We start from the raw sequence: 27,351 nt of genomic DNA, 5'->3' as shown, positions 1-27,351 counted from the left end.
ACGCCTATGTGTGCCAGCACATTCTGAACTGAAACAAGTCATACTGAAGGAAGCCCACGACACCCTCTACTCCATTCATCCAGGAGGAACCAAGATGTATCAGGATTTGAAGGAACAATTTTGGTGGCATGGAATGAAGAGAGAAATCGGAAGCTACATTGCCAAGTGTGATATATGTCAGAGAGTCAAGGCAGAACATCAGCGACCCGCAGGACTGCTACAGCCGCTGCAGATTCCAGAATGGAAGTGGGACTCGGTAGGAATGGACTTTATCACCGGTTTGCCCAAATCCAGCAAAGGAAATGATTCGATATGGGTAGTTGTCGATAGATTGACCAAGGTAGCCCATTTCATCCCCGTCAAGACCACCTACCAAGGCCCAAAGTTAGCTGAATTGTATATCTCCCGAATAGTCGCCCTGCACGGAACCCCGAAGTCGATAGTGTCAGATAGAGGATCACAATTCACCTCAAGATTCTGGCAGAAAGTGCACGAAGGACTAGGAACCCGGCTGAATTTCAGCACCGCCTATCACCCACAGACCGATGGACAGACAGAGAGAGTCAACCAGATATTGGAGGACATGTTGAGGGCATGTGTACTGGAATATGGATCCAAGTGGGAAGACTGCCTGCCATACGCAGAATTCTCTTACAACAACAGCTACCAAGCCAGCCTACAGATGGCCCCCTTTGAAGCTTTGTACGGAAGGAAATGCCGTACCCCTCTGAATTGGTCAGAAGTTGGAGAAAGCCAAGTCTTTGGACCGGATGTTCTTCGTGAAGCCGAAGAGAAAGTGCACAAGATCCGCGAATACCTCAAGACGGCGCAATCAAGGCAGAAGAGCTACGCCGACAAGCGACGCCGAGAGATGACCTTCGAGATCGGAGATTTTGTCTATCTCAAAGTATCCCCCCTGAAAGGAATGCAGAGATTTCAGCTGAAAGGAAAGCTCGCACCCCGATATGTCGGACCCTTCAAAGTTCTGAGTCGCCGAGGCGAAGTATCTTATCAACTGGAGCTACCGGAAGAAATGTCGGCGGTGCATGATGTGTTTCACATCTCACTTCTCCGGAAGTGCCTTGAAGTCCCCGAGAAGACTGAAGTGTTCAAGAACATCGATCACCGATCGGTGGACATCAACAAGGATTTGACGTACCGCGAAGTGCCAATTCGCATCCTGGAGGAAGCATACCGAACCACCCGCACCCGAAGCATCAAGTTCCTGAAGATTCAGTGGAGCAACCATACTGAAGATGAAGCCACTTGGGAACGCGAAGACTATATGAAGAAGGAGTACCCAGATCTCTTTAGTGCCTAACTTTCTTTTAGATCTCGGGACGAGATCTTTTGTAAGGGGGAAGGGTTTGTAACATCCCAAATTTCAATAAAAAGAAAGTTAGAAGAATTCCAGAGAGCAAATTTTCAAACCAACAAAAACTTTTAAATTGCATATAGTGCCATGCATAGGACTTGTGCATTTGAGTGATATGCCATGATGATTGTTATTATGTGTAGGTGCTAAACCCTAAAACCCCAATGGGATCATATGAAGATCACAAACCAAATAAACCCAAAAAGAGAAAGAAATCAAATGAAAGAAAAACCCTAAAACCCTCACATATGGCTTATGCCATTTTTATAAATTTTGACTCTAGACCATTTTGGTCTTCACCATTAGTGGGATAATGTTACCAAACACTTATTACCACTTTTGGAATCAAAGAAACACAAATCAAGTGGATTTCAAACTCAAATTTGGATCACATATGATAATGGTCAAATCTGCCATTTATAGTCTGGTCCCTACTTTGAGCCCTTGCAATTCAAAATTTTCAAACTAAACTTTGTCAACTCTTTGCACCTCATCCAAGAGCACATCAAGGTGAACACTTTTTGTAAAGACCACCCTACCAAAATCATCTTGGATAAAAATCTATGCTCATGCAAAGTTGGGACTTTTTAAGTTGAGCAACAATCCCACTTTGTCAATTTTTTTGCAATTCTTTAAATTTTAAAATTCCACCCCCACCCATAGTTGTCTCTGGTCATTTACAACTCAACAAAACCAACCACTTTCAAATTTTGAAACCATTTGAGCTCAACCAATTTTGGCAAGAATTTGAATTTTTTCAAATATGGATTAAATTCAAAACACTATTCTCAATAGTGTTGGCCAACCCTACTCTCACCCTTGGTGCCCTACCTGTCCCCTGGTTCCCTCTCTCTCTCACCACTGCATAGGAACCCTAGGAGGAACCCTAGGAAGGCAAGGACATGGCCATGCCGGCCCATGCCGGCCATGTTCTTCTTCCTCTCCTCTCCTTCCTCTCCACCCCTGGCCCTGGTGCCCTAACTCGCCACCGTGCTCCCCTACACCATCTAGCAACCGCCATTGTCGAGGTAGACGCCGTAGCTCGCCGGAGAACGCGCGCCCAAATCTTGCCTGGATGCTGCTCACGTCGCACACGCGCGCGCCACGGGCAGCGCAGAGCACCCGTCGCCCCGACGTCCTGCGCCTCCCCCGGACCCCCTAGCTGCACGACGAGCTTCGCCGCCGCGACACAAGCCCGCCAGACAAGGTCCCCTGCTCGCGCAAGCCCTGTCGCCGACGACCAGCTCGCCGGATTTTCGTAACCCTGCCGCCAGAGCATCGCCGTCTCGCGCGCACGCCAGGCCATCCCCCACCTAGCTATCTAGCTCCCTAGCACCGCCTGGACGCCGCCTACCTAGCGCCCACCTCGCCGACCCTCTTCCCTCGCCGGAGCCGCCGCTCTGCTGTCGACCCTGCCGCACGCCTCACGGCCACCTCGCACACTATAAAAGGAGCCGTCCCCGCGCCTTCACCTCCACAGCAAACCCACTCCTCTCCTCTCTCTGAACCTCCTCCGCTCCTCTCCACCGCACATCGCCGCCGCTAGCCAGCCAATTTCTCGCCGGAGACCCGCAAACAACCTCAGATCAATCCACCGCTACAGGCCACCTCAAGCCTCGCCGTCGGTACCAATCGACTCCCCGTCGACGACAACCTCGCCTCACGTCAACGCCGCCCCTCGCCGGAGTCCAGGAGCGCCGCCGACCCCCTACCTCCGCCGCGGCAGCAACCTCTTCCCCTCGACGGAGACGACGCGCCTCGACCGTCGGATCTCCATCTAATCCAACCGCCCACGTTCATCTGTACCGCTTCGGTAAGACTGATTCGCTGACGTGCGGGCCCCTCTGTCAGGCGGCCCGTGGCGTGTGAAGCGTTACTGGGCTGGCCTGCGGGCGTTTAAATCTTTCGGCCCGTTTATTTCCCGCCAGCCCGTTAATTTCAAAATCGGTTAAATCAATTCAATTCAAATTTCAATACTGGCTCCCACTTTGAAATTTAATAGAATCTGTTGGGCTTGGCCAAATTTAGCAAATCTTATATTGTTGGAAAGCTAGTGAAAAGTTCTACAACATGCCACTGGTCTCACCTTGAGATCTGTTGTAGAAATAAAATGGCAAAAATAACAAGACAGGGACTTTTGCACCTTCAAATAAATCTTAAAAATCAACCAAAATAGATATTTAGTTAATTCCAACTCTCATAGCTCACTTATCTTTTACACTAATTGTTTCTGCAAAAATATGGTGTGGTCACTTTGCATGATCATGCCCTGGTTGAAATAAAGGACTAAATGGCTAGTTTAGTTAGGGGTTATTGTCCAAAAATATGATGTAAATTTTATGAAGTGTTTCACTTCATTTAAATCTTGTCCCAAATACTTTCATATGAAGTTGGACCACTGGTCAAATACTCTCACATGAAATACTTGGTGACATTAAATCATTTATAGAATAATTAAATAGTATGAGGTGGTCTACCTCATTTAAATCATTTTCTCAAATAATAATGATGAATGGTTGACTAAGGTCAACATAATTTCATGTGTGATCATTTGAGAATTTAAATCTTAAATAAGATTCAATGAGAGGAAATTATTTCCTCCCACACTAAAGGGAAACTACCATTTACATATGTAATGGGAGGAAATTATTTTTCCTAAGTAAAGAAAACCAATGCACCAAATTGTTTTAATTGTGTGACTAGAATAGTTTGTGTGAATGCATGTGATGCTTAGAAGAGCTCTTGAACCTTGTTGAGTGATTATACCTCGTATTCGAATTTAGACGCTAGCACCGGAGAATACCAGGAAGAGGAAGGATTCTACCAAGAGGAGGAGGAGGAGAACTTTGACCACTACCAAGGCAAGCTAATATTCTTGCAAGTGCCAGGGTGTTTTGAGCACGGCACCCTCCACTTTACCTTATGTTGATTATACCCATCCCAAGTTTTTACATTGCAAGTTTTTACTTGGTTTATTTAAAGTCTACTTTTATAGTTAACTTTGGTCTAAGTATAGAGTAGAACAAGAGTATCAAACTTAGCCTAAGAAGCTTATGAGTTAAGTAGCACTCATCAAGACTAGTTGCTAGTGCTAACAAAGAAGTGTGGCTACTCTAGATGGGAGCATGTGGCTGGTTTTTAAACTTGAAACCTTGGAATGATGAGTCATTCCATTGAATGATTTTTTTTAAGGTGAATATGACCAAGAGAAGATAGTGATTTTTGATAAAACTGATTCTGGTTTGGATGCGATACCTTTCCAATTTTTGAGTACCCCCACAATACCTGATTATGGGTAGGGCTTAACTGGAAGTTTACACCTCTTAGTATGGGTTCCCTCTGACACACATCATAGGGGTTATGCCGAGGCTGCCTCCGTTGTTGAGAAGGGATGTGAATTGAGGTGAATTGTACGGCCAAGCCCTGTGCAGTTCCCAGGTGGACAGTTGGTCTTCACTGGGAGGCCAAGCTCATGGGGAGAGGTGCCTATACTAGGGTATGTAAGTGAAAGGTTATGGTTGATGATCCGCGTACTGAGTTACGATGATTTAGGGTTATCCCTGACGGATGTAATCAAATGTTGTGGCACAAGTGTGCAACCTCTGCAGAGTGTAAACCTATTCGAATAGCCGTGTCCACGGTTACGGACGGTTGGAAGGGCCATACAGTTTCCGGTGTCAGATTCTTGAAAATGTTGGTGAAGTGAATGGTGAATGGTGACTTGTTTTTGCATCACCACTGAATGGTGGGAATGACACTAATGTTCCCACTTGAGTTAGTTAGCACATGAATAAGTCTTTATCAAATACCTGTGAACTAAAATTGGCTTTATGCAAAAGGAACTAGAGCTTAGTATCCCGTTACTAGAAGTGATAGTACTTATATTAGTATTAGTTTGCGAGTACTTTAAAGTACTCACGGCTGTGTCCCTGGCTATTCAAATGGCCAGACTATGAAGATGGACAGAACTACCGAGAAGATGACCAGCAGGATGCCTACGACAACTAGGAGTCTTCCGACGTCAAGCGTTGGCCTGTGGACTAGAGAGTCCATTTCTATTTACGCTTCCGCTATGAACTTGGGTTGTTCATTGATCAATAGATCAACTATTTGTGTAATATGGATCATGTGATCTGAATTTGTAAGACAATATGGGTTGTAATGAATGATGACTATGATATTCAACTATTATGCCTCGCAACAACAATATTCCTGGGATTGCGATGAATGACATAATAGGCATCTGGGCTTAAAAACCCGGGTGTTGACATGTAAGCACTATCAACTATATCAATGGAATTCTAAGCTCTAGGTTCATTTGCATAAAGCCAGTTTTATTTCATAAGCATTTAGTAACCAAAGACTCTTCATTTGCCTAACTTAACTCAAGTGGGAACATTAGTGTCATTCCCACAAGTCTGTTGTGATTCAAAATCAAAGTCACCTATCAAGTTCAATTCACAAGTCACCTTTTGGAAAAGTTCTGATGACGGAACAGTATGGCCTTTCCAACTGTCCATGACCACGGACGCGGCTATTAGAATAGGTTTACACTCTGCAGAGGTTGCACACTTGTGCCACAACATTTGATTACATCCGTCAGGGATAACCCTAAATAATCATAACTCAGTATGCGGATCATCAACCATTAACCTTTCACTTACACATCCTAGTATAGGCACCTCCCCCATGAGTTTGGCCTCCCAGTGATAACCAACTGCTATCCTGGGAACTGCACAGGGCTTGGGTAGGACATTCAACTCTTTTCACGTCATTTCACTTTCAACGGAGGCAGCCTTGGCATAACCTCTATGACGCTTGTTCAGAGGGAACCCATACTAAGACACATAAATTTCCAGCCAAAGCCTTACCCATAATCAGGTATTGTGGGGGTACTCAAGAATTGGAATGGTATCGCATCCGAACCCAATCATCAGTTTTTATCAAAATCACCATTTAATTCAAGTCACCTTCACCTTCAAAATCTTTCAATAGAATGACTCATCATTCCAAGGTTTTCAAAGTCAAGAATTTCACAAGTTCCCATCTAGAGTAGTCACTTTTAGTTTTTAGCACTAGCAACTAGTCATGAGGGGTGCTAATTAGCTTGTATGGCTCTAGGCTAAACTTGATGCTCTTGTACTACTCTATATCTAGATCAAGTGAATCATAAATCAAAAGTAAACTTTGATAAACCAAAGTCAAAAGCTTGTAAGGTAAAAACTTGGATTGGGATCATTAAGCATAAAGTATTATGTAAGAGTGCCTTGCTCTGGGAGAGCTTTGCACTAAGGTAGCTTGCAAGAGTATAGCTTGCCTTGAGTGGTACAGTGGTCAAAGCTTTCTTCTTCTTCCTGGTAGTAGACCTCCTCCTCCTGGTATTCCTCGGTACTAGCGTCTATAAACGGATACGAAGTATACAATCACCAAACAAATCTTAAGGGCTAGACTAAACACACAAATGGGTCACACAAACCATCATAGCATCACACCCTTAATCACAAGGGGTTGGCTTTGTGTTTAAGAAAACTTGTAAGAGAAATAATTTCCTCTCATTGAATCTTATTAAGATTTAATTTCCTTAAATAATAAGTGTGAGCTTATGTTGACCAAGGTCAACACTTCACCCTTATTATTTGAGAAAAAGGATTTAAATGAGGTACTAAACCTCATGCAATTTAAACACTACTATTGCAACAATTTAATATCTCTAAGTAATCCACTATGAGGTGCTATAGACCAAAGTCAACACTTCATATGGAATTGCTTAGGACCATGATTTAAATGAGAGGGAACCTCTCATACTATTTAAGAAATAATTTTGGATAATTTTAAATGGGCTAGAAATAGCCACATAGCCATTATTTTGCTCTAGCCCATGATCATAGTAAACACCTATGCTATGTTTTTACATAAACAATTATAGTATATGAAATGTGATTTATGAGAATTGGAATCAACTAAAAATCATTTATGGTTGATTTTTAATAATTGTTTGAAATTTGAAACGTTATTGCATTGCTATTTTTAGTGCAAGTGATCTACAATGAATCTAGGGTTGAGACCAGTGGGGTTGGGTAGATCATTTCATAAGCTTTCCAACAAAATTGGATTCACTCAAATTGGATTTGTGGATTTGAAGTTATTCAAATTCTAGCAAAGCACCAGTATTCAAATTTTGGGTTAATTTGAAATAAACGAGTTCAAACTAAATGGGCGCGCGGGAAAACTTAACGGGCCGGCCCAGCTATGCTCACGATGCACGCGGGCCGCCTGATAGTGGCCCCCGCTTGTCAGTGGCTCTAAAACACCGAAGCGGTATGCGCGCGTGTGAGACGTTGGATTAGAAGTGAGATCGACGGACGAGAAGCGTCGTCGTCTCCGGCGAGAGGGGTTACTGGCCGCGGCGAGGGTAGGGTTCGGCGGCTCACCGGCGCTCCGGCGGTCGTCGGCGAGGAAGCAGGGTGAGGTTGTCGAGGGTGGCGGAGTGTCTGGTACAAGTGGCGTCGCCTGAGGTGGCCTCAATCAACGGCGCCCTTGCTGCGGTACTAAGGTGCTCCGGCGAGCAATTGGAGCTGCTCCGGCGCTAATGTGGAGAGGGAGGTGGTCGAGGAGAGTCAGAAGGGAGAGGGGAGCAAGCTGGTGTGAAGAAAAAGGCAGGGGAGGGTCTCCTTTTATAGCGGGCGGTCGAGGCCGAGGCGCACGGGCAAGGTGATGGCGGCGACGGTGCTACATCGGGCTAGTGACGCGAGCGGAGATGCAGGACGGTTCAGCGTGGCTTGGTGGTCCTCTTGCGCATCATGGCGCGGTAGGAGAAGGACGGGGTAGCTTGGGCGACGTCGTCGTCTGCCGCACGGCCGGCGGAAGTCGTCGACGATGGCGTCGTCTACAGGGCGAGCGCGGTTCAATGAGGATGTCTAGGAGGTGCCTGGTGGTGTGGTGAGTGAGCACGCGAGAGGGGAGGGCGAGGGGAGGACGGAGTCGACGGGGGCAGGTGGTGCTCTGTCGCGTCCAGGGCGTCACCTTGCGCGTCCTGGCACGTTCTGGGCGTCCTGGGCGCGTCGTGTTCTAGGCGTCGTCGTGCTCTTCTTCGGCCAGGGAGGGTACAGGCTTGCTCAGCAACGTGTGGAGAAGCCCAAGGACATGCTGATGCATGGCAGGGGTGAGAGGAGAAGAGGAGGGCATGGTGGGGTGACATGGGGGCTCGGCATGGTGGTGTCCTTGATGAAATCTTGCATGATCAAAGTCTCCAAGTCCTGGCATTGTCTACTGGGTGCCAGAGGGTGTTGTTGATGACATAGGATTGATAGTTGAGGCAAGAACATGCTGGATAAAAGAATGTTGGGAATTGGTAGATTTGTGCATGCCAAGTGTTTGATGATATGGCCGCAAGAGATTTATTTTTGAATTTTGCAAAGATTTTTGGTGGAGTTGATTCTAATATTATTTGGCACACAATGGTGGTGGTGGTGTGAAAAATGGAAGTGGTTTGTGAAAATTCAAAATAGGCATGATCTTAAATCTGATTCAATGTCACCACTTTGCATCCTTATATTAAAGAATTGAGAAAGAATTAGTCAAGGTGGTCAGCACCAAAGTTGTTCACCTTGATGAGGTCTTGGATGAGGTGCAAAGATTTGAGAGAGTTTGGTTTAAGAATCTCTTAATCCAGGGGCTCAAAGTGGGTAAGATGCTAAGATTGTCATATGTGACCATTATCACATGTCACTTGATTTTGATTTTTTCTTTTGATTTTATTTGGGTTTTCTTGACTCAAAAGTGATTCTTATTAGTTTAGTAACCTTACAAACCATTGACACCATTCAAAATGGCCTAGGTCAAAGATATGCAAAAATGGCCATAGCCTCATATTGAATTTCATGTTTTTATTTTCTTTTCTTTTTCTTTGACCAAGGGTCAATAATTTGGGTTCAAAGAGTGTTAGGTTAAGTTTACTAATGGTTTCCATCCATCTCCACAAGGTAGGAGTGTCTTAGGCCAAGATTTGAAAAAATTGCTATTTGCTCTCATATGTCTTTTTCTTTTATTTCCCTTTTCTTTTGTTTGGTTTCTTTTTTATCCAAAAAGTATTCATTTGGGTTCATTTAGGGTTAGGTTGGGTTTAGTAATGGTTTCAACCATTTAGGTAAGGTAAATAGGGCATAGGCCATTATTGGTGGAAATGGCCATAAACCCACATATGTCTCACCTTTTATTTTATTTTATCTTTATTTATTCCTCTTGGGGTTTTGAAAAGGGTAGGGTTTTAGGTTTTTGATCTTGTTTAAATACTTCAATCAAACATGTAGGTTAAAAAACCCCACACACATGTATGGACACTAGGCACATAAGAGAAAGTAATCCAAAATTTTTGTTGGCTCCAATTTTTGAAATATGTGAAATCCATTTTCTTCTTTGTTTTAAAACTTGGGATGTTACAACGACTTTATTGAAAATACAATTAAAATAGATAAACGACTAGTCTAGTCTCTACTCGTCGTCGGAGGTTGTCTCCGTCCAAATGTCGTCCCACCGAGGGTCGTTTTCGGCCCAAGTTGTATTCGGGTTGTCGAGCTCGAACTCGGCGACGGCCCGACGGTGGCGCCTGTTGGACCTGCGTTGTGCCCTGAGGTCAGCGAAGAACGCGTCGGTGTTGTCGACGTCGTTGGGGAACTGCGCCCTCCACTGGCGCATCAACTCCTCGTCGTGCTCGGCGATGGCGATCCGGCGCTGCACCTGGCGGTGCCGGCGACGGTCCTCGTCGTCGACGAGGCACGGCTCTGGCGCGAGGAACTCCGCCTCCTCTAGCGATTCGACATCCGGGAAGTTCATGTCGCGCCGTGGCCGCCGAAATCGCCACGCGGCCGCGTCGTAAGCGCGCGCCGCCAGCTCCAGCGTGTTGTACGTGCCGACGGTGAGGCGGAAGCCACCGGCGCGTATCTCGGCGTAGAACCTACCGCTCGGATGCGCTCGGACACCACGGAAACCGGACAACCCGCGACGGCGCGGCGGCATCCCGGAGATGAATGAGCGGAGGCGGCGGCGACGTGTGGTTGCGCGCGCACGCGGCGCTTTATATAGCGCACGCGGGGCATGGCACGTGTGAGCCGCGGCTACACGTCGCACGCCGGCGGCGGCGGGGCGAGGCACGTGGAAGCAGCGGCGACACGTGGCAAGGGGAAGCGACATGTGTGGCACGGCGGCGGTGCACAGTAGAAAAGAAACAGAAACGGGGCTGATCGTGGCCTTTTTCATCCAACGGCTCCAGGCCGTTGGATTAAAACGGCCGGAGCCGTCGGATGCTAAGTCCCACGAATCAGCCCCTTTTGTCGCGGGTGGTGGCACGACCCGCGACAAAAGCCCCCCCTTTTGTCGCGGGTCGTGCCACCACCCGCGACAAAGGGGTGGCGTATAAAAAGGAGGCCGCGCGTCGCGGGCCGAGGCACGACCCGCGACGACGGAGGCCAAACCCTAGACGACGCCGCCAGGCTGCCGGATTTCGCCGCCGTCGTGCCTCGAGCTCCTCTGCCGCGCCGCGCCTCGCCTCGAGCTCCTCCAGCGCCACGCCGCCTCGCCTCGAGCTCCTCCGGCGCTGCGCCTCGAGCTCCTCTGCCGCCGCGCCTCGAGCTCCTCCCGGCGCCGCCGCGCCGCGCCGCCTCGGCCGCCGCGCCACTCAGGTAGAGGAGGCAGTACCGGCACCGGCCGCGCGCTCGGCCCTTTTTTTGGTTTTTTAGTTTTTTAGTTAATTTTTTTATGTATTTAGTTAGTTAGTTTATAGTTAATTACTATATGTATTTAGTAATTTAGTATATGTATAGTAATTTAGTATATGTATTTAGTTAGTTAGTTTATAGTTAATTAGTATATGTATTTAGTATAGTTTTTTAGTATATGTATTTAGTTAGTAATTTAGTATATGTATTTAGTTAGTTAGTTAGTTTATAGTTAATTAGTATATGTATTTAGTATAGTTTTTTAGTATATGTATTTAGTATATGTATTTAGTTAGTAATTTAGTATATGTATTTAGTTGATTTTCGAACCCGACGCCAAATCCTAGCAGACGACTCCTCCACCGATGAACCCGACGCCGACACCGGCCCTCTCCCTCTCGCAAACACCCATCGCCGACACCCTCTCCCTCTCGCAAACAACCGACGCCGATACCCTCTCCCTCTCGCAAACAACCGACGCCGACACCCTCTCCCTCTCGCAAACACCCGTCGCCGACACCCTCTCCCTCTCGCAAACAACCGACGCTGACACCCTCTCCCTCTCTCAAACAACCGACACCCTCTCCCTCTCGCAAACACCCGTCGCCGACACCCTCTCCCTCTCGCAAACAACCGACGCTGATACCCTCTCCCTCTCGCGAACACCCTCTTCCTCACGTGAGCATTGTCGAGATCCTCTACCTCACGCGCCCTCTTCTCCCTGCTCCACGCTGCCTTCCCCTCCTTGAGCCTACCCCATCCGTGGTTAGGGTTAGGGTTTGGTTAGTGTTTGGTTAGGGTTTGGGTTTGGTTAGGGTTAGAACATGTACTTATCGATTTAATTTTTTGCAGAAATAATGGATCCATTCGAATTCCATCGAGACTTGGAACAGGAAGACATAGTCAAGGATATAATCCGCCAAGCCGATCTAGACGGCGACCGAGAAGCCGACGGCTCCGCTGATGAAGAAGTCGACCGAGAAGCCGACGGCTCCGGTGATGGAGAAGCCGACGGCTCCGGTGATGGAGAAGCCGAGTGCTCCGGTGATGGCGAGGTATACGATCACTAGAGGCATTAATGGAATTCTATATGTACATATGTATATAAATTAATTAATTTTTATTCTCTTAGGCCTCCCAAGATAAGTTGGAGAAACGAGGCCCGGTAAAGAAGTTGGGCAAAAATGACCACTGGACAATTACATCTATATCACCTAAAGGCCAACCGATGACACCCGCAAGTGCCGCAACGAAATTTAAAAATCAGTGCGGAGTTCTGGTTAGGGATCGCATCCCGATCACTGTTAGAGAATGAAACAAGAGCAAGAAGGTGCCCGAAAGTGAGGTTGCCGATAGGTACAAACGCTCGCTTTTTGACGACCTCATGGCACATTTCATCTTGCCAGAATTGGGATCGCAGACTGAGATGGACAAGCAGAGGGAGCTAGTGAAGAAGTGGACTCTTCAGAAGATGGGGGAACTTTTCCGGGCGTGGAAGAACCGGTTATGGGCAACTTATAAGGACGAGAAGAAGCCTCCAAAATTCGAAGGCTATCTATCGAAGCAGGAGCATAACTGGGAAGAATTTGTGAAGTACAAGAGCTCAGAGGATGCTGTGGCACTGTCAAAGAAAAACAAGAAGAATGCAAGCGAAAAGTTATATCACCATCATACGGGGCGAGGGGGCTACCAAGTAGCCATGCCTAAGTAGGATGCACAAGAGGCTGAGATGCAGCGGAATGGGATCATTCCAGAACCCATCCAAGAAAATTGGGACACGAGGGCTCGAAATTGGTTCCTTGGGCATGGCTGTGAGTATGACATGAAGACAGGGGACCTTGTTGAAAGTGACAGCAAGGTTAAGCTACCCAGGGAAAATGGCTTGAAGTGACGGCAGATATTAAATCGGGAAAATTGAAGTTTGCTCCCGATAGAGAGAAAGACTTGCTGACGCTTGTCCTCGGTAATCCTGAAAAGGGAGGACGAACAAGAGGCTTCGGCCCTAGTATTCCGTGGTCGCTTGGGTTTCCGGACGACGCGGAGACTTATAGAAGCCGAGCGAGAGCAAAACAACGCCAGCTGGAGGTGCAGAATGACCAGATGGCCGAGTTCCAACGCCAACTTGACCAGCAGCAATGGGAGATTCAGCAGCAGCAGCGGCAGATTAATGAACTTAGAGCATAGCGCGAGCCAGATAATACCGCCGGCATATCTCAGCGGTGAAACAGCAGCGTGGCTGACTCGGAGGCCCCGCCTGAATGTACACAGATGATAGATGGCGGTCATGGCTACCCCGTGAATGGAATCAAGGAGCAAACACCTTGTGATCTCCATGAGGTGTTCAGGAACATATCTCTTAAGGTGGCGGTCGGCTATGTTTTACCTGCATTAGGACCTGAAGGTGAGCTGGCACTATGGCGTGGCAATGAGATTCCAGCTGGCTATGCTCGTGTCGGGGTGGATTCAATTGTACCGACGTTTGAGTCATTGCAGCTTGAAATCCCGGGAGGTGAAGGTCAGGTTACACTCCAAGACGTACTGGGTGACCTCATTCTTTGGGAGAAGAAAAACATCAGGCTTCCAGGCTGGGTACCCCCTACTAGTCATCGCAGGTCACCATCACCTCCTCCAAGTGATCGCAGGTCACCATCACCTCCTCCGAGTGGTCACATGCCACCATCACCCCATGAGTATGACCACCACATCCCTAGTCCATCTCCATCTCCTGCGCCGCCGCCTGCGCCCACTAAGACTCAGCAGGCACCCAACAAGCGGAAGCGTTTCAAGAGTCCTGTCCGCAAAATGTCGCCCCTCCCAAGAGTACCAAAGGTTCCCCCCTGTCCTTACGATCTTACCGAAGAGGAAAATGAGGCCGTTGTAAAGAAACACAATTATGAACATTTTCATAAGGAGAAACCCAAGTCCCCAGCAGCATACACAGAGAAGCAAAAAGCATATGCTCTTGATTTTCTGAACACACCATCGCAATATGACTTACACGAGAAGAAGGATGACTATACACGCACACTTACGAGGGTAATTCAGGACAAGGATAGTGCTAGGGTAATTGAGAAGAAGGATAGTGCTAGCACGAGCAAATCATCAACTAGAAGTGTAGCCGGGAAGAAATCAAGTTCAACAAGTGCACCCAAGGCCAAGCAAGCGACAACAAGCAGAAAAAGAAAGGAAGTTCCGCAGCTCGGAGACCAGGCCAAACAATCGATCCCACCCCTCAAAGTGTTAGCTGTTCCCTCGGTGTACCAGGAACATGGTGATTTCGATATGGAAGCAGCTGCAGCGCTAGCGGCTCAAGTTGGATGTACCGTGGAGGAATTGCTGAGTGCCCGTGATGCAGTACTACCCATTGCTGATATAGCTCCTAAATTTGTCTACGGGGCCGACTTGGTCAGCAAAGAGTGGCTGCATCAACTGCCAACGCATATGCGGAATTTGCATCAGTGGTACCTTGATGTGTGCAAGGACAACACAAGATACATCGTGGCGAATATCCCAGAAGAATATTACTTCCGAAAAGAGGAGATCCATATTGAGATTTCCGAACTCTGGTAGTTATTCAATTTAGACGCCCTCGACAAATCTCTCATGAGTTGCTATTGCTTGTAAGTTGTTAACTACATATAAGCTCGTGTTCATTCAGTTGTTCCTGTTCATTGCATATACTCATTGTATCTTATGTGCTCTCTTATGCAGACTGAAGATCAGTGAATGCAGAAGTAATAAGATGTTCAATATTGGATTTGTTGAACCAAATAAAGTACATCAAGGCACGGTAAGGGATAAACCGAAGAAACGGGGGGGAAACCTACTAAGGTTTATAGGGGAGCAACATTTCTGTGATTCAATACTGTTTCCTTACAACTACAGGTGAGAGTCTTACTGATCTGTTGTGCACATTCAATTTTTCTTACTCGATGTTAAGTGTAATTCATGAAGTATATATATATATAAACATGTGCAGTTTCCACTGGATTCTGCTAGACATTCAAGTTGATAAGGGAATAGTTGAAGTAAGGGACCCATTGAGTAGAGGCGTGGAAGGGTTCCCCGACTTGCAGCGCTTGCTCCAGAAGTAATTTCAATCATTAATGACGCGCTATATCTTTCGTGAGATATCAATTAATTATCCACTCATTTAATCATTCTTTTACCTGGCAGGGTTTGGAGAGTTTTCAAGAAGAATTTTAAGGGTGGTAACTTCGCAGAGAAGCTAACATTTACTCCTATACCATGCGCCCAGCAGCCACAGGGGATGAATCTATGTGGATACTACGTTTGCGAGTCCATTCACATGTTAACCGCTGAGAAGAACAACGATAATAGATTCAACGTAAGCAATAACATTCACAACTTTAATTTATTATCGTCAATATTTCGTTATCAAGATTGATATAGTCATATTCATCTCATTTTCCTATATAGATCGACTTCATGCGGGAGAAGCTCCAACCACACGAACACCTACAAGGAAATACGGAGGAAGTGGCGGGACTTCTGATGAGAGAAGTAATAGACGACAACGGCTTGTTTAGTTCGAATAGGCGCATCAAATGATCTCCATGTAATAGTTAGAATAGACGACGGGCTTTAGTCCCGGTAGTCGTGAGCTCCATGTATATGTAAGGGGAATCTACGAATAGACTTTTGCTTCCAATATTTGTTTGCTCGATCTATATATAATGAATGAACGTGTACAACTTGTGGTAGCGTACAAATATATGCAACTTTTATTTTAAAATGAAAAAATGAAATAGAAGGGGGGCAGTGGCGGGGGGGGGGTGTGCTGCACCCCTCAAACCCTAAAGCAGCAGCGTTATGCGCGCGCCACGTAGAGGGCCTTTTGTCGCGGACTGTATTACCACCCGCGACAAAAGGGGGTGTCCCCTGCGCGCCCCGCGGCTGCCACGTGGTGGACCTTATGTCGCGGGTGGTAATCGACCCGCGACAAAAGGTTGGATCTTTTGTCGCGCCTCCGTTGTCGCGGCTGGCCGCCCGCGACAAAAGGGTCTTACGACCCGCGACATTAGGCATGTTTTCCACTAGTGATCCCCACATCCCTCGGTGACCTATCCCTTCTCCGAGACATCATCCTGTGGGAGAACCAACTGCATGGCGAGATCCCGGCATCACTGGCTAGCACTCGCGGGCTCCAGCACCTCATCCTCGATTACAACGGGCTCACAGGCGGCATCCCACCGGAGCTGGTGAACTGCCATGATCTGATCTGGTTATCCCTCGGTAGCAACAAGCTCTCCGGACCGGTGCCGCCATGGCTTGGGCAGCTAGACAACATGGCGAATTTGAAGCTGAACAACAACTCCTTCTCGGGCCCGATACCGCGCGAGCTAGGAGATTGCAAGAGATTGATTTTACTGGACCTCAACAACAACCAGCTAAGTGGACCAATACCGCCGGAGCTAGCGAGGCAGTCCGGGAAGGTTCCCATCCTCGATTCCGGGCGGACGTCCACCTACTTGCGCAACCAAGGGTCGCGGACCGGCGAATGCCACGACAGTGGGAACCTGCTCCACACCAGCGGCATCCGTTCCGATGATCTGAACCGGATGGCCAGCAAAAAGCTATGCAACTTCATCGTGCTGCACCTCAGCTGCCCAGATTTTACTTCCACTCTAAATGCCTCCATGGAATACCTGGACCTATCCTTCAACCAGCTCGATTCCGAGATCCCCAAGGAGCTTGGGAACATAAACTACCTCTTTCTCATTAATCTTGGGAGCAATTTGCTCTCTGGTGCTATCCCTGACGAGCTTGGAGACGCCAAGACACTGTCCTCGCTTGACCTGTCACATAACCAGTTGGAAGGCCCAATTCCTGGATCGTTGTCCACGCTGGGATTATTGCAGTATATTGACTTGTCATACAATAAGCTCAATGGATCAGTACCGGTCCTAGGATCTCTTGCCACGTTTCCAGAGAGCCAGTATGAGAACAACTCTGGGTTGTGTGGTATCCCTCTGCCTCCGTGCTTACCAATTTCGTCTCTACATGGCCGGCACCATTCAGGTCATAATTACCACCTCTTGAAGCTGACAATATTATTGGCATGTGTCACTGTAGCTCTTGGTGTTATTGGTTTTTTCTTATACCTAGCAATGATAAAGAAAACTGAGAAAGGTCAGGTCAGAGCTTCTGTTGATGACCCAGTAGGCCATCAATTAATTTCTCATCTTGAGCTTGTTCACGCCACCGATAAATTTAATGAAGACAACATGCTCGGTTCAGGAGGATTTGGAAAAGTGTTCAGGGGCCAACTAAGCAACGGCTCCGTAGTTGCAGTGAAGGTTCTCGACATGCGATCCGAGCAAACCACTAGAAGCTTTGACGCCGAGTGCCGTGTGCTTCGCATGGCGCGACACCGTAACCTCATACAGATAATCAACGCATGCTCTAACATGGACTTCAGAGCAATGGTGTTACAGTACATGCCAAATGGAAGCTTAGACACGCTGCTGCACCACTCCCACTTGAGAGAAAGGCAATTTGGGTTCCATGAGAGGCTAGGTGTTATGCTCGATGTGTCAATGGCCTTGGAGTATCTGCACCATGGATATCATGAAGTGGTTTTGCATTGCGACCTGAAGCCAAGCAATGTTTTATTTGACGAGGACATGATCGCACATGTGGCGGACTTTGGCATTGCAAGGCTACTACAAGGAAATGATAGCTCAACGATCGCGTCAAACATGCCCAGTTCCATTGGGTACATGTCACCAGGTACCTAATTAATTAACACTAGTTATGGTCGTTAAATATACCCAATTCTTTTTTTGGACTGATCAATCATGTTTTGGCTTATATTTGTTTTTTTTTCCTTGTGTAGAGTATGGATCATACGGAAAAGCATCAAGAAAGAGTGACGTGTTCAGCTACGGTATAATGCTCCTTGAAGTTTTCACCGGAAGGAAGCACTACGGGAGAAGAGGACGTTGCCGTGCAAGCAAAATACATGGCAAAGGGCATAATTTGCACGGCAAAGCCTTCGCCGTGCAACTCCGCCCGGCAAAGTTCGGACGGCAACGTTTGCCTCGGCAAAGCGGTCGTTGCCGTGCGTCCCACCAAACTGCACGGCAAAGACTTTGCCGTGCATCGTTCGCTTTGCCGTGCGCCGCTCTCCTTTGCCGTGCGGCCCTTTTTTCCCGTGCGGCATGCTCTTTGCCGTGCGCATTTGACCCGCGGCGCACGGCAAAGAAATTCAAGAATAATAAAAAAAAAGGGCAAGCGCCGGCGCCGGCGAGCCACCAGTGGTAAGCTGGCGGCAGAGGAGGGCGTGGAGGCGGTGGCTGGCCGCGGAGGAGGGCGTCGAGGCCGGCGGCGCGGCGTCGGGCGGAGTGGGGTTGGCTGGCGGCGGAGGAGGGCGTTGAGGCGGTGGCTGGCGGCGGCGGAGGGCGTCCAGGCGGTGGCTGACGGTGGAGGAGGGCGTCGAGGCTGGCGGCGCGGCGTCGGGCGGAGTGGCGGCGGAAGGCGTCGAGGCCGGCGGCGCGGCGTCGGGTGGAGTGGGGTTGGCAGCGGCGGAGAGGGCGTCGAGGCGGTGGCTGGCGGCGGCGGAGGGCGTCGAGGCGGTGGCTGATGGCGGCGGAGGGCATCAAGGCCGGCGGCGCGGCGTCGGGCGGAGTGGCGGCGGACGGCGTCGAGGCCGGCGGCGCGGCATCGGGCGGAGTGGCGGCACAACCGGGCTTCGACACCGGCGGAGCATCGGGCGTCCAGGCCGGCGAGTCCTCGCCAGCGCCGCCCTCCATCTTCCCTTCTCCCTGCCTTGGTGGTCTGTGCGTGTCTGTGGAGAGAAAATGAATAAGAGAGAGAGGGTTGGTCACGGGTGGGTGCTGGTGGTGGAGTGGCGGTGGTGGGGCCAGGGAATTGGGTGTGCCATGTCATCTATCCAGGTGACTATCTATCTTAGCCGTTCAACACAAGCGTGATCCTACGGCCCGTATTACTGCAATCTTTGCCGTGCGTTTTTTCAAAAGTGCTCGGCAAAGAAAACCTTTGCCGTGCGTAGTATCTTTGCCGGGCGCTTCGGTTTTCTTTGCCATGCGAGATTTCTTTGCCGTGCGCCCCCTGTTCCTTTTGCCGTGCGTTTTTCTTTGCCGTGCGTTTTTGGTGTCGTTTGCCGTGCAACATGTCTTTGCCGTGCGTTTTACTGTACCCGGACGGCAAAGCCGGCTTTGCCGTGCAAACCGCGCACGGCAATGACTTCGTGGATGGCAGTTGCATTTTTTCCGGTAGTGAAGCCTGAAGATGCTATGTTTGTCGGAGACTTGACCCTTAGGCGATGGGTTCAACAGTTATTTCCTGCAGAGCTTATCCATGCCGTGGATACCCGGCTACTACACGGATCCTCTTCATGGTATGAGCTGCACGATAACTTTCTGGCGCCCATAATAGAAATTGGTTTGCTCTGCACCAAGGACTCGCCTAAAGACAGGATAAAGATAAGTGATGTGGTCCTGAGGCTAACCAAGATTCAAATCGCGTACACCAAATGGACAACAAGGCATAATGATTTATGAGTATATAGGTTTTACCTATGATTTTTCTTGTTAGCAATACGCCAAATCATATTCGATCTGTTACCCGTCTAGGCACTATATATTGATGCATATATTCCAAGTATATTTGAAAGGGGTGTAAATTGTTATCATCTTTAGTTAAGCCTGTCGCTGGGTTTGGTTAGTGTAGTGTTATCTGAATTTAGTTTTGAGTTAGGAAGTGCTTGTACGTGACTTGGTCTAGTCTTTTTCCGTTGCATAGGATGCGGTTTGTGGGAAAGCACGAATCTAGCGACTGTGACGGTGCTTAGTGGCTAAGATTGAGGGGATGTAGGTATGGGCAAGGAAGATACACGAGGCGATCGTCAACCTTAACACCCATCTAGGGTTTCGTCTCTCTCACCGGCGATGCTGCCGGTTTGCTCCGCCTTCAGTGGCCTTGGGGCCATGGAGGCGTGGCGGACCGTGGCCTCTCGCTAACGGGAAGGTTTCAGTTCTTCGTTTAGTTTATTTTTAGTGTCTTCTTTGGGATGGTGAGACGGTGGCTACATCCTGGAATTAGAATAAGGTCCTCCTTGTCCTATACTCGCTCCGGTGGTGCGTTTAGCGCCGGCGGAGGGCGCGTGGATTCATGTGTCTGGCGGATCTCCTGGAATCTGGTTGGTTTTCTTGTTCGATGGTATAGTTTTAGGTCAGTCTCTTCCGATCTATGGTGTCATCGTTGGCGATGGTTGCTGCTCTGGTCCGTACGACAAGCTTTGTTGGGCTCCAGTGATGGAGGGGCGAGGATGGCGCCGCGTCTTCGGCTCACGCTAGTATTTATAGTCGTCGCTAGGTGGTCCAATGATCTATTTGTAATTTTTTTTTATGTTTGGATCTCTTTGTATTGCTGTTGATGATTATCAATAAATTGATGGAATTTAGAAAGTCCATGGTTTTAGGATTCAGTTGTAACCAGTTAACCACGATGTAAATAAGAAAGAAAAAAAGGGAGAAAAGCTACAGCGATTGAACGCAGCACAAAACTACGTGTCATTGTCCAGTTCTTGAGCTACCTCCTTACAAGGGGCTGAATCTAGTACAACTCATGGTGCTGGCCTGGAAAACGCACAGCCGGAGACTGGCTATGGCTTCTGGCCGTCGACACCTTAACTGCGTGCTTAGTGGACCAGTTTTGCTTGCAGCCGGAGACTTCTCTGCCTGACAAGATGATGTTTGGGCCCATGAGATGGAGGCCAACATGTCAATCTATTTACTTTTGGTCCTAAAACTTTTGTTTGGTTTAAAACAACCCTTAAACTCTAAGAATGGTTCACTTTTAGTCCTTATCCCAATTGAGCTAGGCAATTATCTGCCACGGGTGGCAGAAAACTCAAGGCAACGCTGCATGGGCAGAGAGGCAGGACGATGTTGATAGGCAAAGCAAGCAGGCCTTCGTGGTGCAACATTGGCGGGCACAAACGTATTCATGGGTATTCAGCTGAATACCCATTATTTTCGGCCAAATTTTTTTGCTTAGTATTTAGCCCACCAAGCCTGGTATTTCTTAGCCCAGCAGCAGCAGTAGGTTGTCTCATGTACCTCCCGTGAGGCCACCAGCAGTCCAGCCGCAGCCGCCAGGCTTTCTCCAGCGACACACCTAGACCAAGCCGGTGATCGATTCCGTTGTCGAGTCTGCAGCAACGTCGTCATCAGGGGCAGAAAGAGAGGCGGAGGCGCCGCAGCCAGCAGGGGCCAAAGGGGATCCGAATCCGGCAACCGGCGCTTGACTGCAGAGTGCAAATGCAGGCCACACGGAGTTGCAAAAATCAAGTGTATCACCGAAATATCTCACGGTAGGGTTCTAAATTCTTATTCAATTTCAGAACTAGAAAATAAGAAATCGCTTCCAGTTAGAGTTAGATACAGTAGTTTTTCTCCATATTCATGTGAAGAATCAAGAATTTGATTAATGAGTTGAGGATGAGATGTTGTGTCTTAATTTACTAAGATTTTATTTGGTATCAGTCACCTTACAAAAGTGCAAGTGTAGTTCAAATAAAAATACAATTGAGACATAAGAAATTCTCGATCAATTGATAAATAGCAAAAACATTTTTTTCTTAACTCTGAATACCCATTGTCAATATCATGTGCCCGCCCATGTGGTGCAACGCTTCAAATGAATTTGGTTGGTTGATTGTTTTTTCTTTCCATGTCAGCGATTATATCAATTGAACCAAAAAAGGATGAAAAGTGAACTATTCAGAGAGTTCGAGGTCCATTCTAAACTAAAAATAAATTTTAGGATGAAAAATGAAATTCCTCAAAAGTTCAAGGACGAGAAGTGGACTTTCTTCATCTATTTATCTATCTATTATATACTAAAAGCACAATGCAAAGGTCTAAAATAGAGGCACCACGTTAATCTACATCATAGGAATTATTTTAACTGTTAGATCTATAACTTACGGATAGGATTTAACAAAAGACTAATAGTCACGTACGTAACTGTGTAACCATGTTTGACACGTTTAATAATAAGCATATGCGTCAAATATGGAAGGAAATCACGTGCAAAAAAAGGAGTCATAAGAAGAAGAAAAAAGATGAGCTTGGATATAGGTATATCTCTAGGACTCTGCTTTCCAATAAAAAAATCTGCATTTATTAAATGTTAATTATTTTATTTAATAGTTGGATCTAAAGTCTTACATCTATTTATCTATTATATATTAAACGCAATATACACTTCTTTTTGAGACACCATATTAATCCATAAATACTGAAATTATTTGATCTTTTGACCTTAATTTTAACGGTTAAGATTTAAAACCTAAAAATGTTACACGAACTATAATAATATATAGCATGTCATGTAGGTAACCATCAACAAATATACTAAAATTATTGTTACCTAGGTGAGCATTCAAGATGGACACGTAACAAAACTTTTTTCAAAAAAATCGGCTACGCCCGAAGCACTTGGAATTAGCGATCCGTAAAGACAAACCCGCATGATAGAGTAGTCCTCCGAATTGGCAATTGGTGAAAAAAACCTAGCGTGATAGGGTAGTCCATGTAAAACACGACTTCAAAAAAGTTCACGTGATAGAGTCAGGACGTTGGCCAACTACCAATTTGAATTGTTTGAACTAGATCACAGCATTTAGGAAAATCACATACTCCTACACCTTGAACTAGGACGTGTGTTGGGATGAAATAATCTACTACCTTTGTTAATAAATAGATATTTTAGGTTTGTCAAAATTTAGATGTACATAGGCAATATTTAGTGTATTGATATATCCAAATCTAGACAAACATTTTGATCTATATATGGACGGCGGAAGTACAAGCTAGGACATGGTACGAATAATGAATACTTGCATCGTAGGTTATAAGCGGCGGTATTTGTGTACATGCACCGGTACATAAAAATAAAATATATAACTAAATATTGCTAATGAAAGTACAGATTGGAAAAAATGGATACACAGGTTCTAAAAGAATAAACTAAAGGTTTCGATTCAAGAGTGCATCTGCACTCTAGAAAAAGAAAAATTGAATATAAGAAAAAAATCTTTACAAATTTGAATGTTAATATATCAAACGAGGGACTAATATCCTATTTTCTGTCCTAGGTGAATTGAACATTTGGTCCATATCATCAACGAATGATAACAAAATTACCATATATGGCCGTAAAAGAAACATTTATTACAATAGGCGACCACTAGGGATCGAGCAACAATACTATATTAAAATGCAGTGCCATTGATTTTTTTGTTGATATAATACGCCTTATTAATAGAATTAGATCCTTATAAAAGTCTATAGATTACACACAACTTGAAATGATAAAATACTCAGTTTCTTAAATGGATCATCTATTAACATCAAATACAAATTTTTAAAATTGAAATATAATATCATATAAAAATTAAACCTATCACCATAAGTATCATTTTTTTAAATAACACAATGATTATTTGCATGAATAAACAAATATGATTAGAGATGTTATATGCAATTCTCATATTTTATTCACAATTTATTCGGTGGTTACAGAACTGTATCATATATTACTACATTGTGACACAGTATGAATATATAAGATTATATATATAATCAAAGAACAAATAGACTAAATAATTGAAGAGTATAGATCCTTCGGATTTCCGAGGGCCGCCTTGCTAGTTATATACTAAAAGCACAATTCAAGGATCTAAAATAGAGACACACGTTAATCCACATCATCAGAATTATTTTAACTGTTAAATCTATAATTTACGGCTATGATTTAACAAAAGACTAATATTCACGTAACTACGTTTGACACGTTCAATAACAAGCATTTGTACCAAATATGAAAGTTAAATCACGTCAGACGGAAAAGAAAAAGGAGTCCTAAATTAAAACGACAAGTCTGTCTAGACGTGCATCTCTAGGACTCTCTAGATTTGCCTTGCCGTATGTGAGTCCTTTCGCACAAATCAAACATTAACAACTCGCAGCAGAACATGGCGATGGGATCACCCCAGCATGAAAACTGAGGACATATGAGCTTGGAGACATTATGCTAAGTGCACATATGCAACGGAAAACCATGTGATTTCAGATATTAATTATTGGCCCTAATATACTAAAAGAAATATACATATATTTGTAGAACCACCACGATTAAACCACGCCATCTAAATTACTTTAGCAGTTAGATATGATTTACTCCGTAATAAAAAATTATTAATTACCTAACTTTATAAGTCTGTTTGACACGGTTTATACGTAGAAGAGACGTGTCCATAGTTTTGTTTTAAACCATGTGGACTCTCCAAATTATTTAAACGTGCTAAGCACTTTTTTTTGCCAGATTTAATTGGAAATATTTCCAAAGAAGAGTGCATGCTCCATACAAAAGGTAGCTTTAATCGAATAGATTGCTCACCGCACGATTGATAAACTTAGACGCCCACATCACTTTAGGTTTCATGTTCTAATCTAGCTTCCGTGTGCCCAAGACTCGGTGGGACGACACGACAATGCATATGAAACTGGTTGGATCAATCCATTCATTTTTCATGCATTGATGGATCATAGGTATAAGAAAAATACATTATTGAACCGGCTAGGTTAGCCAGGCCAACAGAAGTACAATTCGGAAGGCTGAATGGTCGCCGTTGTTTACACCACCAAGAGCCCGAGACTCCGGCTGGTCTACAAGCTAGACAAATCATAGCAGGGGTTGTCAGACTGGCTAGCGATCTCTACAGACGCTGCTGAGAGAGCGAGACTCCAACCAGACGGCGCTGGTGATGCAGGTTTGCTCCAAGAGATTAAAGTTCTGAGTTTCACTTGATATTATTTCCAAAACCAATGGTAATCAGTTTGTGTTACCCCATGCAAGCTTTTCATAAACATCAACATTTCTCATCCACGCATACCTTCGGTGTTAAATTACCTTAAATTGTTTTAAAATATTTTTTACAATGAGGTAAATTTGAAACTTGGTTGTCAGCAGGGATCTTGGTGTGTATCAACGCAAGAACGATGTCTCTGCGGGCATACAAAACGATAGTATTTTGTCATAATAAGGTGTGGTTTCATCGTTGATGCAAATGTGTACATGTTTTTGCCAAGAATCGTTAAAAGTTTTCTACCAGCTGGCCTGTAGCCTATATATTTTCAAAACAAAATTCTATAGCATCGATCCTCTCTTTTCTCATACGCCGTAGCCTACTCTTTCCAATTGCACCAAAATGGAGAGCAGCAAATTAATATTGTATGCTGTTTTAATAGTAGACACAAATATTCTTCACCTTTATTCATCGACTTTATTGGGCACCTGTGTGTGTACCGATTGTTCCACTCATGGTCGTATACATATACATACATGCATATGACTCTCATAATAGGAAGTGGACTTATGATGGGCAGAAGACGACCCGGAAGCCCTGTAAGTTATCATGGGCAGAAGACGATCCGGAAGCTCCTGTTGCCCCTGCAGGTTTTGGTCTTGACGTCGTTGGGCTGCTGGTACGCGTCGGGGCAGCGAGAGTCCCGGCACTGCAGCGCGACGCCGGTACTGCAGGAGAAGCCCATGCCGATGTTGAACCCGTCGATCACGGAGATATCATAAGAATCAAACTCGCCGCCGAGGGTGAACTCCGCCAGCGTCAGCGGAGGCTGTCCAGACAGGGTGCAGAACAGCGCGCCGGCACAGTCGGCGGTTGCGCAGCGGCCGGAGTTTCCGTTGAAGCTGCAGCCCGTGCGGCCCCAGATGGTGGCCATGCGGGTGCCCGCCGGGATGTCAAGGTTCCACGTCTTGCCGCTGTTGAGCTGCCTACCGCCGCCCACCAGCCTCACCGCCGGCCACACGGTGAAGCTTGGTATATATGCCCACTTTTGAAGATTGTCTTGAAGAACAAGTTACCGAGAAAGGGTGACTCATGTGATAATGGCTAGCTGCGGGTATACCGGAGCCTACCATGTGCCAAAGGGGTCCCAAGCTTGGTTTTCCATGTGTATATGTCCTAAACAAACCTAAAACAATGAAAAAGTACATTGGTGGAACCTCGCATGGAGAAATCTAGGGGGTAGACACGCCGGGGCACACATACCGCTGTTTTTTGGGGCAGGAGTGGGAGAATGACCGCCGGAGCACCGGAATCCCACCAAATCTTGCATGTGGACCTATGATATGTGTGAAAGTGTGGTGGAAGGTTTAATGGTGTAAAAATAGCTCCCCGGTGTGACCTTCCTCACATTTGGACGATAACACTTAGCAGATTTTCCGAAGCGCGGATTGCTCCGAAACCCTGACATATGTGGGGATGAAGATAGAGAGTACTTTTGTATTGCAAATAGTATGGGTATATACACATTGTCTTAAGTAGCACTAATAAATAGTCATCAAAAAGTAAAACTAATTAAAAAAATAAATATAAGTATTAGATGAAATAAAACAGAAAGAAAAACAAAGGAAATGTCATATGACGCACGGCAAAGGCAAAACGCACGGCAAAGGCTGCGTTGCCGTGCATCCCAGCTGGGTGCACGGCAAAGGGTGAGGCACGGCAATGCCCAACGCCTTTGCCATGCACCGAATCTTTGCCGTGCGGTGTGTTGGGCCATTGCCGTGGTGATTTCTTTGCCGTGCGCTATCTTCAGACTTTGCCGTGAACGGTCTCTTTGCCGTGTGCTCCCTTCAGATGTTGCCGTGCGTCTTTTCTTTGCCGTGAGTTATGCTCGGTGCGCACGGCAAAGAAATTTTTACCGTGCGTGGGCTCACGGCAATGATTGCTGCACGGCAGTCCCTGTTTTTCCCGTGGTGACTGGTTGGTGATGCTGAAGGACGTCGCGCTGGCGCCGGCGGCGAATGACACAGCCATCAGGAGAATGTGCGCCGACGAGGAGGTAGCCATGGTTTGTTATACGTGTACTTGTTTTGCTTGTTGTACTGGCCGAACTTGCAACGTAGTACAGAGAAAAGTCGGACGATCTACTTTTCAACGTAGATACCCCAGCCGAGTCACCAACACAAGCTGAGAAAAATTGGCAGCAAATACGTATACGTAGATTAATTCGCTCGGTCGACAGGCTGCACCTGGCTCGATCTCGACTTCACAATCTCCATCGCCGTGAACTTTCTGTCATCCTTACATTGGTTGGAAGAAAATCGAAACGGTTGTAGTCACCTTGTGCTGGAAAATACTTTGAGTTTGACAGAGACAACATGATCTTTTTTTGGAAAAGGGGA

General features: G+C 46.3%; 2 protein-coding genes across 2 annotated transcripts in view; one reads left to right on the top strand and one right to left on the bottom strand.

Annotated features, from left to right (window-relative positions):
- The window catches only part of LOC127303224 (brassinosteroid LRR receptor kinase BRI1-like), a 43,820-nt gene extending 24,186 nt beyond the window's left edge, over positions 1 to 19,634 (top strand). The window contains exons 2-4 of the mRNA XM_051333981.2: positions 16,151 to 17,841; positions 17,948 to 18,145; positions 19,510 to 19,634. Of these exons, the coding sequence (XP_051189941.2) occupies positions 16,151 to 17,841; positions 17,948 to 18,145; positions 19,510 to 19,634 (2,014 nt within the window). The remainder of the gene's footprint in view (positions 1 to 16,150; positions 17,842 to 17,947; positions 18,146 to 19,509) is intronic.
- Positions 19,635 to 25,393: 5,759 nt separating this feature from the next.
- Positions 25,394 to 27,036, bottom strand: LOC127304561 (thaumatin-like pathogenesis-related protein 4). Its single transcript, XM_051335208.2, has 2 exons — positions 26,928 to 27,036; positions 25,394 to 25,977 (listed from the first exon to the last, which is right to left on the bottom strand). The coding sequence occupies exons 1-2, from the start codon at positions 27,014 to 27,016 to the stop codon at positions 25,557 to 25,559; spliced, it is 510 nt and encodes a 169-aa protein (XP_051191168.1). The 5' UTR covers positions 27,017 to 27,036; the 3' UTR covers positions 25,394 to 25,556.
- Between the last annotated feature and the right edge of the window lie 315 nt (positions 27,037 to 27,351).

This window comes from Lolium perenne, chromosome 5 (genome assembly GCF_019359855.2).
Source record: "Lolium perenne isolate Kyuss_39 chromosome 5, Kyuss_2.0, whole genome shotgun sequence".
In the NCBI taxonomy this organism is placed as follows: domain Eukaryota; kingdom Viridiplantae; phylum Streptophyta; class Magnoliopsida; order Poales; family Poaceae; genus Lolium; species Lolium perenne.
Note: the sequence above shows the minus strand (reverse complement) of the source record. Positions and strands in the feature narration are given on the sequence as shown.